The following is a 15,291-nucleotide window of genomic DNA, read 5'->3' on the forward strand; positions in this document are numbered from 1 at the left end:
ACAAACACAGTCAGGTCAGGCATACAATGACAAAACAATGAGAATCTAACGCGGAATGCAGACGGCTGCAATGTTTCTCCACACCATTCTGAAGCCTCATTCATGCTCCATCGGGTGATGGGTCGCATGGCGACCTAGAAGCTCACAACGCGTTGCATCGGCGCCGCGTTGTGAGCTTGTAGCGTGTAGGTTGACTATTATATGCGACAAAGTCATATGACGAAGTATAAATCGGGCACAAAATGTTTTGTTTTTTTATTATCTCGGATCGAATCTTGGGACTGAACTAGGCTAGAGCAGTGGTTCTCAACCAGTGGTCCGGGGACCACCAGTGGTCCGTGAGGGGGTTCCAGGGGGTCCCCAGCCAAATTAATACGTAGGAACCAAATTGACCCTTATGTGTCTGTAACTCTGAGAGTGTACAAATGGAACCAAATGGACCCTAACGGGTCCATTTGGTTCCATTTGTACACTCTCCATTTGTACACTCTCAGAGTCTCCCGTTAGGGTCCATTTGGTTCCATTTTTTACACTCTCAGAGTTAAATGAACACTAATGATGATGATACAGTGTAGATTGGGACCCCCAAGAAATCAAAATGGTTGAGTCCTTCGTTTCAAATGGGGGGTCCCTGGGCTAATATGTGCCAATTTGGGGGTCCTTGACGCGAAAAAGGTTGAAAACCACTGGGCTAGAGGAATGAAAACCATCACAACATGTTACAACACAGTCACACTAAGTATTTCACTCAGTAAGTGCAAAGAAAACCATCATGCGTTAAAGGGAAACTTTGCCGGTTCACTTGGTTGTTTTTCACGTCGAGTGTAAGTTATGTATATGTGAAATTGACGAATAGAGTATTTTTTTTGCCACGCTATAATGCTGATCTCCTAACAGCAGCACAATGGGATTTAGATTGTAAATCGGCAAACTTTCCTTTTTAATTCTCAAACATGACAATCAACCATCAAAAACAAATGACACTCAAAGAAGTACATTCCAAAACTAATATCGAAAGTCAATAATGAAAATAAAATAACTCTTATGCAAACTAATTAGCAAACCAAATGAATACATGCCTCAGAAAAACCAACCAAAAAAAAAACAAGACAGCTCTCTTAACAAAAAGTCAAAAAATAACAAGGCAAATAAAGTAAATGAAAAGATACAAATAAAAAATGCCCAAAAATGGAAAAGAAAAAAACGACAAATTCAAGCAGAAACAACAAACAAACAAACAAACAAAAGAAAACCCAAGCGCAAAACACCAACTCACAACCCTCGCAGCAATGATTACGGCGTTACCATGTTGCATTTGGCTCGGCGGAGACACTCTCCTATCTGAAAGCACAGAGGACGCCTCCGAGACACAGGGGGCGCCATCTCCTCCTCCTCCATCGCCACCGTTGCCTATTGCGTCGTCGTTGTTGTAGGGGTCAGCGGGGTCGTCAGAGAAGAAGCGGGTCGCCCTGTAGGTGACGTTGGCGTTTACCGGCTGGCTGCTAGCTAGCTGATGACGGCGAGGCGGGGCAAAGTTATCGCTGAAGGCGATCCACTGGCTCTGGGTCCACGACAACGAGGAGAGAGCGTCTACGCTCTTGGGAGGGCTATCTGGGTCTGGGAGGGGCGGCTCGGCAGGGGGGCGGGTGATGGGAGCGCTCTGGGCCCGGGGGGGGGCCGGGGTGGGCTGCAGTAACTCGAAGGCGTTTTCGGGACAGTCCCAGGGCGACGACGAAGGCGAGGCCAGAGAGGAGACGTCTTTGGACTGCTGGGTCACTACTGTTAAGGGAGGGGGGGATTGGGCCTCTTGTGGCGGTGCCACCTCAGCTGAGGTGTGTGTGGGTGGGTACGGCGTGCAGAGGGGTACGGGTGGGGTGGGGTGGGGGTTGGGGATAGAGCAGAGTAGGATCACAAAAGCAAGTCGCAAAAGTTACTTTTCACAATAATGGGGAAAAAAAGAACCTGCGTGCCAATGGAGTTATTATTTACTCTAGTACATTTCATTAGCTCAATATTTATAAAAGCAGACACACTTAACCACTTTCTCACACACAAAAAAAGAATCCTCCAAAAATAGCCAATAGGCTCTATTCACAGCAGCCATATTATGAAGACATTCACAGGTGTTACCAATGATACTAATGAAAGCTCTGTTCCATTCTGGTCAAACAGAGTCAGGGTGCTGATATTGTGCATGTTGGCCCACTGGAAACGCTCTGTTACACCAGTGGGTCTACAGTTGGGGTCCAGGGACCCTCATGGGCTTCCAAATGGCCCCTTACAGGTGTGTAACTCTGAGAGTGTACAAATGGAACCAAATGGATTTGTACACTCTCACAGAGTTATGGGGGCCGTGGAAACCACTGTGCTAGACTAAATGGAACAGAGCCTTCATTAGTATCATTGGTAACACCTGTGAAGGAAGTGATAATATGGCTGCTGTGCATAGAGCCTATTCACAAGCTCACAACACGTTGTGATGCTTTGTGAGCTTGTTGATCTGCTATTTTTGCGCGACACTCTTACGTTTAAGTACGTTTAAATATGGAGATTACAAGGTTTCTGTCCGACAGCAACGATGTATAGAAATTAATGCTGAAACATAGTAAAACATCTGTTATATTATATATATATATATATATACATGTATATATATAAATTACACAAATGTCCGCTTGCACAATTAGAACCATTTTCGTCACGTTAAAGAGCGAGTCAGTAATGCACGGTGGTGTTTCAGATGATGATGAAACGTGGCTTTCATGATAAGAAGCAGTGGTTATCATAAAGATCTAACGTCAGCCAGTTAGTCAACCACCTGCAACCTCTACGGAACATCAACCACGTTAACTCTAGCCTGCCTATTCATAACAGGCCAACTTTGGCAAAATGTGTCACAATGTGACGCATTCTGCGCTTGCCAAGTACAGAGCCCTGGGGGACCCTGGCCAACGAAGTATATATAGGATTTGAGTGGTTAGGTAGCGTTAGGCTCGGGTCATGACAAGAATGCCATGCACGTTCAAGGCTGAATGGTACATGAAATGTATTCATGTCAAATCTCTTGTAAAAAATTTAAAAATACAATATTTACAAACATCTAAACTACAAACAGAAATTAAAACAGCGAAGGTTAATGTCTTAATGTGCAATAAATTATTTTTTGGGTCAAATTGCATGCTGCACCCGTTGGGTGTTAACCACACATTTTACCTGGGGCCTGTGGCAATAAGACTTCTAAGTCACTCCTTAGAAGAGACGGTGATGTAGGGATCGGTAGGAAAATAGACGCAAGGTCTGACATGGGGCAGGTGGAAGAGATGACACACACAGGTAAAAACCACAAGAGAATAGAATAAACGGTGAAACCTGAATTCTACTTCATCGTACAACGGTGTCGAGCGCCAAAAATAGCTCACTTATGAGCTTGTGAGCTCGTAGATAGGCTATTTTCGGCACGTGACACCATCTTGCGACAGAGTGCGAGCTAAACGACATTACAGCAAATAAAACAAACTCAGAAAACGGTCGGTGCAGTAAGATCTAAATTAAAGTATGACGAAATAATACAGTAAAATAAATAAAACATAAACAGATAAGTAGAAAATAAATCAGGCAACAACCAAAAATAATTATTTTCCAAGTGGGGTTTCTAATGACAAAACTCCCTCAACAGCAGATTACCTTCTTCACAGCCTAGAATGTGTCATGAGTGTGTTAAGAGCACGCTAATACACAGCACAATCCTCAGTTCTCACTTCACTCCCCCAAAGTCCATTTTTCACACTTTCAGAGTTAAACTAACACTCAGGATTTTCGCCATGTATGTCCACACCACCAGTGTATTGGTAGTTGCTGGTTGCGTTTTTTTATTGGGAGGCTTTATTTGGGCTCGCTTTCAAATTGTTAAATTATTGTTTTTTCATGTCAAGGACCCCCAAATTAAAATGTATTTGTCCGCGGACCCTCATTTGAAAATGCCAGGGACCCCCATAGTGTTGTTTAAAAACGAATCAATTTGTATTATTCTTCTCGCCCCTAGAGCAGATCTACAAGCTCACAACGTGTCACATTGCGATGCGTTGTGAGCTTGTAGAACGGCGATTTTCAAATAGCCGATGCACTTCATTAATAACAGGTTTGAAGTGTTCATGTGGCACTTCTTTTCGGGCTTATTTCCATAAACCCGGTTGCTTATTTCTCTCGCAAACTCTGGCAACGACCAACCACTTGCCTCCACACTGTACACACAGGGAGATTTAACCGGCCCTAAGCAGGGCCTTAAGTCCCGGCCGGCGTATGGTAATCGGGGTACTTTGCGCTGCTCTTTTGGCTTCTAAGCCGGGACCTTTGACAGTAACGAGATACTGTTTGACAACATTACGTGCCAGTGGGCCTTATAGCCGGCCCTCTGACCCCGGACGAGGTGCCAATTAACTGTGGATTACGCTTAGCCCAGGCAATGGGTCAGTGCTAACGTCACTCTGTTTAAACGCTGAGACCATGAGAAATCACACCGTCAATCTAACAATGGTGCAGAAACCTCACCCAGCAAAGCACGGCCATTTTCATAAGACTGCCTATGAAATTACATTACTGGAATTAAACACATGAACCATAGTGGCCTTATTCTGGGCATGTCAAAATACCAGAAAAATGGCCCATCTACAAGCTATGTAGATTGGCTATTTTCAGCATCGATTTGGTGTAGAGGGAACAAAAGGAGGAGGTCTAGTACAGACAAATAGTAACTCTAATCTATGAAGGTGACAGACAGACAAGGCAGATACATAGATTGAAATGGTTCAGAACAGTGGTTCTCAACCAGTGATCTGGGGACCACCAGTGGTCCTTGACGTGGTTCCAGGTGGTTCCCAGCTAAATGATGGAGATTATTATTTGCCTGTTATCTCTCCTATGTAACCAACATCAGTACAACATGAAATCGTGGACACAATCTCATCCAAAGATTACAAAATATAAGTCTTGGGTCTGAGAGGCTAAATCTCATCAAATGGTGTTCCGTGGCTCAAATGCTGAATAAATAATGGATCTTGATATGAAAAGGGTTGAATACCACTGGTTCAGAACACCGTCAGTAGCCTCAGATAGAACAGAACAGCGCTACCGCTCTCATGTGTTGGTAGCAGGGGTCAGCTCTCTGATCTGCCACTGACCTGAGACTAAACGTTTCCAACCCAGCGACTATGGACAATACAAAGACTAGTAAAAGTATGTGAGTAGACTTAAATGATTGAAATTATTGTCTTAGCGATCATTCTATTGATTACGAAGCGTTTTTTTAATGTTTTATACAATTGTCAAAAACTTTTTTAATACTTTATACCAGTGGTTCTCAAACTTTCTCATGTCAAGGACCCCCACATTGACACTTAATACCCCGCGGACCCCCATTTGAAAAGATAAGCCAAGGACCCCCATAAGAGAAAATCTTTACGGCTCTAGCAGTGATTCTCAACCACTTTAATTTCAAGGACCCCCAGTTTGACATGCATTAGGCTACGGACCCCCATTTAATGGCATTTCTATCTCTGGGACCCCAATTTATATTGTAAAATCCATGTTAATGTAACTCTGAGAGTGTAGAAATGGAACCAAATGGACCCGTTAGGGTCCATTTGGTTCCATTTGTACATTCTCAGAGTTACAGACCCATAAGTGTCCATTTGGTTCCTATCCATCATTTAGCTGGGGACCCCCTGGAACCGCCTCAAGTACCCCTGGGGGTCCCCGGACCCCACTTTGAGAACCGATGGTTTATACTGCTGCTTTTCTAGGGATGAGCAGGGGGTGGGGGGGGTCATAATGCATTATAAGCTCAGCAGAACAGCCCGTTATAACTACCAGGTAACACTTTACTTAGAGGTCGGGTCTATAATGCATTATAATTGCATTTATAATGCATTATAATGCACATGCTGTATACGGCGTCATAACACTCGTTACTCGTAAATGTTTATAAGTATGCATAACAACTCATAACAAAGACACTTTATAACTGACTAAGTTATGGTAGTTATGTGCTGTTCCGCTGAGCTTATAATGCATTATGACCAGCACTTATATAATAATAACTATGTCATACGCGTTGTTGTAAGTTGTCATACATGATTATAAACATTTATAACGAGTGTTATGAAGCCTCATAGGTGCATTATAATGCATTATAGACCCGACCTTTAAGCCATTCAATTCGGGAACGCATCTGTGTCATTTTAAATTTCTTTGGCTATTAAAAAATATCAGATATACAAGCTCATAACGCAGCGCCAAGTGCTGCACTATGAGCTTGTAGACCTGCTATTTTTTTTTAATCGTGAAATTGTGTGCACATCTTTGAATGCATATTCGTTTTGTTCATTTGTCAAACATTTTCCAAATGTCTTCTAAATCCTAAAAAGGTCCTTACACACCGGGGCAATTTTTTTCACGCGAATAATACGTTTTTTTTTAAAAACCTTATAAAATCAATGCAAGCTTCCACACCAGTTTCGCGGAACTAGATTTTAATTATTCGGAACGAGTCCGAATTTTGCGTACATTCGCATATTCGCCGGTGTGTAAGGACCTTTAAACAGTTTTCTGGAAAAAAATATTGTTGCTATATCAGTGGTGCTCAAACCTTTTCTTCGTCAATGCCAAAAGTATGAAATAATGGTTATAGCAAAAAATATAAAACAACACAGATGGGTTAAATAAAGGTTACATACAGATAGGGTTTACGAGTTTAACTTTGAATGACCACTGGAGGAAAGAGGGAGTTAGCCCACAAGATTATTATTATTATTATTATCCCCCCTGAACCTATGGACAACGTTAGGATTTCACACAAGAGTTTTACTTGAGAAATGGAATGTATAAAGGGGATGAAAGTAATGTTTTGCAGTCCGTGCCGCAGGGGAAAAAAAGCAGATCTTACCAGCTCGTAGAGCTGCTGTGTCCGCGGCATGGGGGACACCAGCGTATGACTAAATATAAATCAGGCTTAACCCAATTCAATCCGGGTACGCATGTGTGTCATTTTAGATTTGAGCTATAACCATATTATTTTATACTTTGGCTATTCAAAAATAGCAGATCTACAAGCTCATAGCGCGGCACCGAGTGCCGCACTACGAGCTTGTAGATCTGCTATTTTTGAAAAATCTTGAACATTTGTGCAAATCTTTGAATACATATATTTTTTGATTTAAAAAAAAACTCAAATCTTTGCTTCTGGGGGGGGGGGGGGTCCCTGGAACAACTATTTTGATGGCGGTTGGTGGCCAAATACATATAAGTTTGGGGGTCCTCGACATGAAAAAGTTTGAGAACCACTGATATTATAGCAACATAAGTTTTTCAGAAAACCGTTAGGATTTAGGAGACATTTGTAAAGATTTGCGCACATTTTCCCGATTTTTCAAAAATAGCAGATCTACAAGCTTGTCGCGCGGCACTCGGTGCCGCGCTATGAGCTTGTATGTCTGCTATTTTTGAATAGCCAAAGAAATCTTAAAATGACAGAGATGCATTCCCGGTCTTAACCCATTAAGACCTAACTGTGTCATTTTTAGATTTGAGCTAAAAAGCATTATTTTACACTTTGGGCTATTCAAAAATAGCAGATATACAAGCTCATAGCGCGGCACCGAGTGCCGCACTACGAGCTTGTAGATCTGCTATTTTTGAAAAATCTTGAAAATGTGTGCAAATCTTTGAATATATATATTTTTAAAGCGAACATTTTTAACTCAAATCTTTGTTTCTGGGGGTCCCTGGAACAAATTTTGATGGGGTCCACGGCCAAATACATATAATTTTGGGGGTCCTTGACATGAAAAAGATTGAGCACCACTGAATGAAACATACGTTTTTCAGAAAACTGTTGAGATTTAGGAGACATGTAGAATCGGCTTCAGGTCTCAATGGGTTAAGGGAATTAAAAATGTGCAAGGTGTTTTTCCTTTGAAGCAGAAACGGAAACAGGAGCCACAGGGTTTTACCTGTTGATGGAGACACAGAGGACGAAGAGCCTGCCAGGGTGGAGGGTCCAAAGGGATCCAAAGAGAGCAGGTCATTGTTGGTCAGCTTGCTATAGAGACAGAGAGACAAAAGAATGAAATGAATCCGAGTCACTTTTATTGTCACATCACAGGTTTTACAGGTGTAAAACACTCCCGGGTCCTTTACAGTAAGACTTTTAATCAAATACTTACTCATTAAACGATGTTGGCATTCTGGGTTTGGCCAGCTCATCACCTATTAGGGTGAGAAACAAATAATTAGCATATTTAATGTCACAGACATGTCATATGAAAATAATAATTGTCATCTAAGTCTTTAAGAAGAATCTAGTAAAAGAGACCATGGCCCACAGTGATCAGTAAAAAAAAAAATCACCAGCAAGAAAATGTTAAGTTAGCATTTGACAGCCTTGCTCATGGGCTCCAGAGTATTCCTCAACGTCCCACCAACATTTCATTGGCACATACAGTACTTTATTACTTGCATGAGTCAGTGACAAATGAAACTTGTGTGAATCTTGAATCAGTTTGGATGCTTTGCATTTAGTGCGTCAGAAAACACTGAAGAAGTCGGGAGACATAACAAGGAAACCAGTCAAAAGTTTTTGATTGACCAAAAAAACCAACAACAACAAACGGAAGAGATTGGTTTGGACCGTAGTATTCCAACAACACAAGTCTTTCTGCTAGTCTAGTCCCATTGCTGGACGCTGTCTATGTTAATGGCTGCCTGCTTGCACTGGGGCTGAAGTAAACAAAGTTGGAGTGCTTCTGTTGAGTCATTGTTGGCTGACAGTGACATGAAAAATATGAAAACATACGAAAAAGGATGCTCCATTTCCAGCTCTAGTTGGAAACACATTGTCTGTTGACAGCCTAACCTAGCCTAATCCAGTGTTCCTTGCTTTTAAAAGGTGCTTGTTGAACTGCAATGCTTTATAGCACCATTAAAAAGAAATATATGATTGTTCTGCATTCAAGGAGCTTCCCATTTAATATATTTTCATACTTTTGGGCCAGTTTGGAAGCACATCCCCCCATTTTTCTTTGTTGTTACATATCACATTGTATTTAGATTAGGTTTTCATCACATAATTAGGTTATATCATTTTTATCCAAAGATTATTTTGTCAAAAGTCATATACAGTACAGCAGTGGTTCTCAAACGTTTTCATTCCAAGGACCCCCAGTTTACTACCCATTAGGGCCACGGACCCCCATAACATTCTCAGAGTTACCAATCATTTAGCAGGGGAACCCCCTGGAACCCCCTCAAGGACCCCTGGGGGTCCCCGGACCCCACACTTTGAGAACCACTGCAGTGCAGTATAACGAATGACCGTCAAACTGCTCTGTGGCACATGGCATCAGCCATTCTGTTTTTTGAACAGTGTTGTACACTAACCAGAATCCCAAAGAATCATCCACAAATATCTAGCCTCAACATCTCAGCCAAACCCTTTCTCATCATTTAAACCAGACTCAAGAACCATTATGTAATAAAGCTTACTTAAATGAACTCGCTCATCTTTACCAGCTTAAATGTTGTCCACTTATCTTGCCTCCTGTCCTCACGTCCATCACACTACCAACTTGGCCTCATTTCTTTGCTTTTTATGCAGTTGATCCAGCAGTTGACTGGTTATTGTTTTATCATCTGCCTTGTTTAACGTGTAATGATTTTCCCTTTGTCTCTGTCAAACACTTTGCGACAAACATGTTTGTTTTAAGTCATTTCAGTAATTTTGACAACAGCAGTAAGACCCACCGCAATAATCAACATAAGTCACAAACTGTAGGCGTAACCACTTAAAGGAGAATTTTGGACTAAAATGTTCTTATCTTTTCTATGATGTTATGATATCTTAGGATGAATGGTACAGTAGAAAAATGTCATAACTCCATCCCGGGTCCGCCACAGCTTAAAACGTGTAAAATGTGCGATCTAGCGCAAGGCCTATCCGCGCACGTTTTAAGCTGTGGCGGACCCGGGATGGAGTTATGACATTTTTCTACTGTACCATTCATCCTAAGATATCATAACATCGTAGAAAAGGTAAGAAAACCGTAGTCCAAAATTCTCCTTTAAGCGCAAAACATACAACCTTCCGACGTGGGGGTTCGGACAGCTGGAGGTGCACAGGTTCCCAAGGAAAGTTCTGAGAAGTTCTCAGAAGTTCAGAATGACGTCAATTTGTCGTTAGTTATGTCACCTCCTATTTCCGAAGAAAAGTTTGGACGTTGGAAGGAGTATGCATTGGGCTTTAAACCCTCTATGTACTTTGCCCGGGGTCCCCCATGGCTCTCTAGTAGGCCTCCTCCTTGTTTCACTTACTACAGCAAATCTCTTTTCTGAAAACTGCCGCATTGTAAGCTTGTAGATCTACTATTTTTGCCAAATGTACATCCCAAAATAGCTTGGATTCATGTGGTTAAGCCTGATTTATTACTTTGTTGCACACCGAAAAAAAGCAGATCAACAAGCTCACAACGCAACATGTTGTAAGCTTGTAGATCTGCTATTTTGGCATTCGACACAGTTTACAGTAAGAGAACATATTATCAGAAGTTGTGAAATAGCTGTTAGGAGGCTGTGTCCACCAAGGTGATTTTCCCCCCCTCCGAAACGTTTTCAATGGGAGCGCCACATATTTACGCCATGCTGGAAACACCAGCAGCGTGACTGAGCGTCTATTTTATGCTGTGCGTTCACATCTGGCTTATTATCTGCTCACCCAGAGTTTAAATATCGTCCCAAGTATTTTTATTATTGTTATTTTGTGACGAAGGTGACAATATTTCAACTCCGGACTCGGGGGGTAAAAACAACACTTTTGTGGACACAGCCTTAATTAGCTTGTTGTTAGCAGGTCGTAGCATCATAGTGGCAGGTTCTGTGATGATGGGGATGGTGTGATAGGTAGAGTGACAGCTGTGGGTGAGGAGGAGGCTTCTCCAGCTTAAAGTACAGTACATAATACCTGCTACTCACCTGCTACCTGAGCCTTAGGGCTTAGTGAAGATGCTCCTGACACCCCTACGCATGTGTAGAGTATATATATATCTATCAATGTCAATACCTTTGATTAATCAACTTAAACTCTATGACAGTGTTTCAGTGATAAAATATAACACTGTGGTCAACAGCACTATTATGTGAAATAATGTGTTTTGTTGAAATAAGTGTAGCAATCATTACTACATTATAGAGCGTTTGTTCAGTAACTGGGGTTTCCTCGTCTCTCTGGCTCTTTAGAAAATTCATTTTCAGGTCGGGATACCAATATAATCTAATCTAATAAGGAGAAAGAACTCTTACGGAATACGGGATAAACTAGTGAAATTGGAAGTGATGAAAAAAACATCAAGAGCATACCAAATTGGAACATTTTAAAATTTAAGCTGATGAGGTTCGATCTCCTGATTTGGTACATTGGTGAAGAACTGGTATCCTGACCTGAAAGTGTATTTTCTGTTTATTAAAGAGATGGAGAGACGGAAAGACCCCTGTTACTGAACAACGACCTATAGGATTAACTCATTCACTGCCAGAATTATTTCTGGCCTGTTTGAACACCGCCAAGATTTTTCATTGAAAAAAAAAAGTACTCAGGAGCCGAGATACAGAATTTTTCAGTTTTAAGTTAACAAGGAAGTGGATGGGAGTCTATATCTTCGAAAAATCATATCTCCTTGGTCTTTGGGTCAAAAAAAAAAAAAAAAAAGTAAAAAAAAAATATATATATATATATATATATATATATATATATATATTTTTTTTTTTTTTTTTAATTTTTTAAAAAGTCGTTTTAGTCGTTCTTGGCAGGCATGGCTTTAAACAGAAGTCGTTTTAGTCGTTCTAGGCAGGGAATGAGTTAATATCACAATAGAGCTTTAACTTTCAAACAAAAAACCTTTTGTTGTAACCCAAAAAAAATCACTTCCAGCAAATTAAAAAATACATAAGAAACTGAAAATTCCAAAACACAGTTCTTCAAGATATCACTGAAATGTATATGAAACCAGCGGTTTACGGTCACGGACACGGATTACAATGATAATATGGAGCTTTAACCTTTTAACAAAAATGTTTTATAACAAAAAAATATCACTTACACCACCTTTAAAATAAACACCTTTGAAAACGATAAAAAGGCTCAAATAAGTCATTATAAAAACGTGTATTCCTGACTCATATGTAAAAACCTTTCTTAGGTTTTAACAATATCCACTGGTAAAACTCTTAAAACAGCAAAACAAATAAAAGCTGTGTTGCAAACATTTTTTTAAAGATAATTTCTGACATGTGAAATAATACAAAAATAATAAAAGATAATAAAGACGTAAATCTTATTTGTACGTTAGAAGGGAGATTCCCCTCACGTACAGAAAAGAACTGCTGTGCACTTTTGCCTCGGTCGGACGTGTTGCTTTTGGCAAGGATTCTGGTGTCTTTTTTTAACCCATTAAAACCGGGAAAGCATCTGTGTCATTGGTTGGCTATTCAAAAATAGCAGATCTACAAGCTCATAGCGCGGCACCGAGTGCCGCGCTATGAGCATGTAGATCTGCTATTTTTGAAAAAACATGAACATTTGTGAAAATCTTTGAATATATATATATATATATATATATATATATATATATATATATATATTAAAGCAAACATTTGTTACTCAAATCTTTGCTTCTGGGGGGTCCCTGGAACTAAATATTTTGAGATGAGGGGTCCGTGGCCGAATACATTGTGGGGGTACTCGACATGAAAAAGTTTGAGCACCACTGATATAGCAGCAGCATACATTTTTTTCAGAAAACCGTTTGGCTTTAGAAGACATTAAATGCCTTCTAAATCCAAACCAGTTTTCCGTTACCGATTCTAGCAAATACTGTAGAATCGGCCCCTCAGGTCTTAATGGGTTAAAGACGAGTTGTCAAAAAAAAAAGCGAGCCGGGGTCAAGTGAAATGTGGTGGAGAAGTGGTAGCGCTGGCCCCCCTGTACAGTCATCAAACATCACACACATACACACATCGGACAGACGAGGGAGGGGGAAATACTTACTGGACTGGTTCCTCCGTAGCTGACCCTGAAAAACACAAACAGGCCTTCATTAATCAAAGCACAGCCGTGCAAGACCCCACCGTTTAACTTTCTACTAATACTCCACTATATATCGTCGCTGTCGGGCAGAAACCTTGTATCTCCGTAGTTCAACGTTATCATTTTTTTTGTAAATGAATGCCCTACTTTGTCGTACTACAGAGACACACAAAAGTAGCGAAAATAGCCGATCTACAAGCTCGACAGTGACAATATGTTAACCCTCCACAAATCATCATTCCCAGGTAAAGCAATAAATAAAGTAACATGCTGTAAGGCATTGGTTCTCAAAGTGGGGTCCGGGGACCCCCAGGGGTCCCTGAGGGAGTTCCAGGGGGTCCCCAGCTAAATGATATATTAGGCACCAAATGGACCCTTATGGGTCTGTAACTCTCAGAGTTAAATGAACATAGATTTTACAATATAAATTGGGGTCCAAGTGATAGAAATGCCATTAAATGGGGGTCCGTAGCCCTAATGCATGTCAAACTGGGGGTCCTTGAAATTAAAATGGTTGAGAATCACTGCTAGAGCCGTAAAAATTCTTCTCTTATCGGGGGGTCCCTGGCATATCTTTTCAAATGGGGGTCCGTGGCCTAATACGTGTCAATTTGGGGGTCCTTGACATGAAAAAGTTTGAGAAGCACTGCTGTAAGGTACACACACAGTAGAATACAGTAAATAAAAGTAGAGCATAATAATACACAAGTAAAGGCTTTGGAGTGTTCAATTCTACTACTGTAACTTTAACATCACAACTGTAACATTCACAACATGGCTCAAGCTCAAAGGTCCACAATGTGTCACTTTTTAAACGTTTATTTATATGCAGAACAACGCCTTGTTTTCTCAAGAACCGTCTTTGGAAAAAAACGAATAAATAAAAACTTAAGAGAGAGAGACTGCAGATCTACGGAACCGCAATGAAAACGACAAAAAAAAAGAAGAAAAAAAAAACTGACTGTCTAACAGTATAACTGACACTTTAAAAAGGGCCTGAAAACTATATTATTAACTTATTCCCAAGCGGCGGAGGCAATTTTCCACTTCACAGTTAAAAAGACAGTGTATATATCACAGGATTAGTGTGCACTCACACATACCAGACATTAACCCATTAAGACCTGGAACTGTGTCATTTTTAGATTTGAGCTAAAAAGCATTATCTTACACTTTGGGCTATTCAAAAATAGCAGATATACAAGCTCATAGCGTGGCACCGAGTGCCGCGCTACGAGCTTGTAGATCTGCTATTTTTGAAAATTCGTGAAAATGTGTGCAAATCTTTGAATATATATATTTTTTAAAGCGAACATCTTTAACTCAAATCTTTGCTTCTGGGGGGTCCCTGGAACAAAATATTTTGATGGGGGTCCGCGGCCAAATACATATAATTTTGGGGGTCCTTGGCATGAAAAAGATTGAGCACCACTGATATAGAAACATACGTTTTTCAGAAAACTGTTGGGATTTAGGAGACATGTAGAATCGGCTTCAGGTCTCAATGGGTTAAACCTAGGGTGAAGAATTCGGCAGCACAGGGCTATGCGTCTCCCTCCAACCCTAGCCCCCCCCCCCCCCCCCCCCCCCCGCGCTACAACCAACCATCAATCAGGTACACAACCTGGTGGTGGTGCCCCGTCCAACACTGCAACGAAAAGCCCCGTTTAGATGTCACTGTGCGGCGAAAAAAGCCAATCTGCAAGCTCACTAGCGCAGTGGTTCTCAAACTTTTTCATGTCAAGGACCCCCAAATTGACACTTATTAGCCCGCAGACCCCCATTTCAAAAGATATGCCAGGGACCCCCCATAAGAGATTTTTTACGGCTCTAGCAGTGATTCTCAACCATTTTAATTTCAAGGACCCCCAGTTTGACATGCATTAGGCTACAGACCCCCTTTTTAGTGGCATTTCTATCACTTGGACTGCAATTTATATTGTAAAATCTATGTCAATTTAACTCTGAGAGTGTACAAATGGAACCAAATGGACCCGTTAGGGTCCATTTGGTTCCATTTGTACACTCTCAGAGTTACAGACCCATATGGGTCCATTTGGTGCCTAATCTATCATTTAGCTGGGGACCCCCTGGAACTCCCTCAAGGACCCCTGGGGGTCCCCGGACCCCACTTTGAGAACCAATGCACTAGCGAGCTTACA

General features: G+C 41.1%; 2 protein-coding genes across 3 annotated transcripts in view; both read right to left on the reverse strand.

The window, feature by feature from the left end:
• Nucleotides 1–15,291, reverse strand: part of fcho2 (FCH and mu domain containing endocytic adaptor 2) — a 96,485-nt gene that overhangs the window by 20,287 nt on the left and 60,907 nt on the right. The window contains exons 15-18 of one of the 2 annotated variants that reach the window (XM_084047029.1): nt 13,091–13,115; nt 11,020–11,064; nt 8,220–8,262; nt 8,007–8,095 (exon numbers count right to left, since the gene is read on the reverse strand). In XM_084047029.1, coding sequence (XP_083903155.1) covers nt 8,007–8,095; nt 8,220–8,262; nt 11,020–11,064; nt 13,091–13,115 — 202 coding nt within the window. The remainder of the gene's footprint in view (nt 1–8,006; nt 8,096–8,219; nt 8,263–11,019; nt 11,065–13,090; nt 13,116–15,291) is intronic. The other variant, XM_084047030.1, reaches the window with a different exon arrangement.
• LOC311037231 (uncharacterized protein) lies at nt 11–6,970 on the reverse strand (the record flags this gene model as incomplete). The annotated part of the gene is made up of 6 exons (XM_084046351.1): nt 11–45; nt 1,306–1,827; nt 3,214–3,297; nt 3,685–3,696; nt 4,235–4,241; nt 6,941–6,970. 6 exons carry the CDS (start codon nt 6,968–6,970, stop codon nt 11–13), a joined length of 690 nt encoding a protein of 229 aa, XP_083902477.1.

The sequence above is a fragment of the Gymnoscopelus microlampas genome (assembly GCF_963454915.1).
Source record: "Gymnoscopelus microlampas genome assembly, chromosome: 21".
NCBI classification, from domain to species: domain Eukaryota; kingdom Metazoa; phylum Chordata; class Actinopteri; order Myctophiformes; family Myctophidae; genus Gymnoscopelus; species Gymnoscopelus microlampas.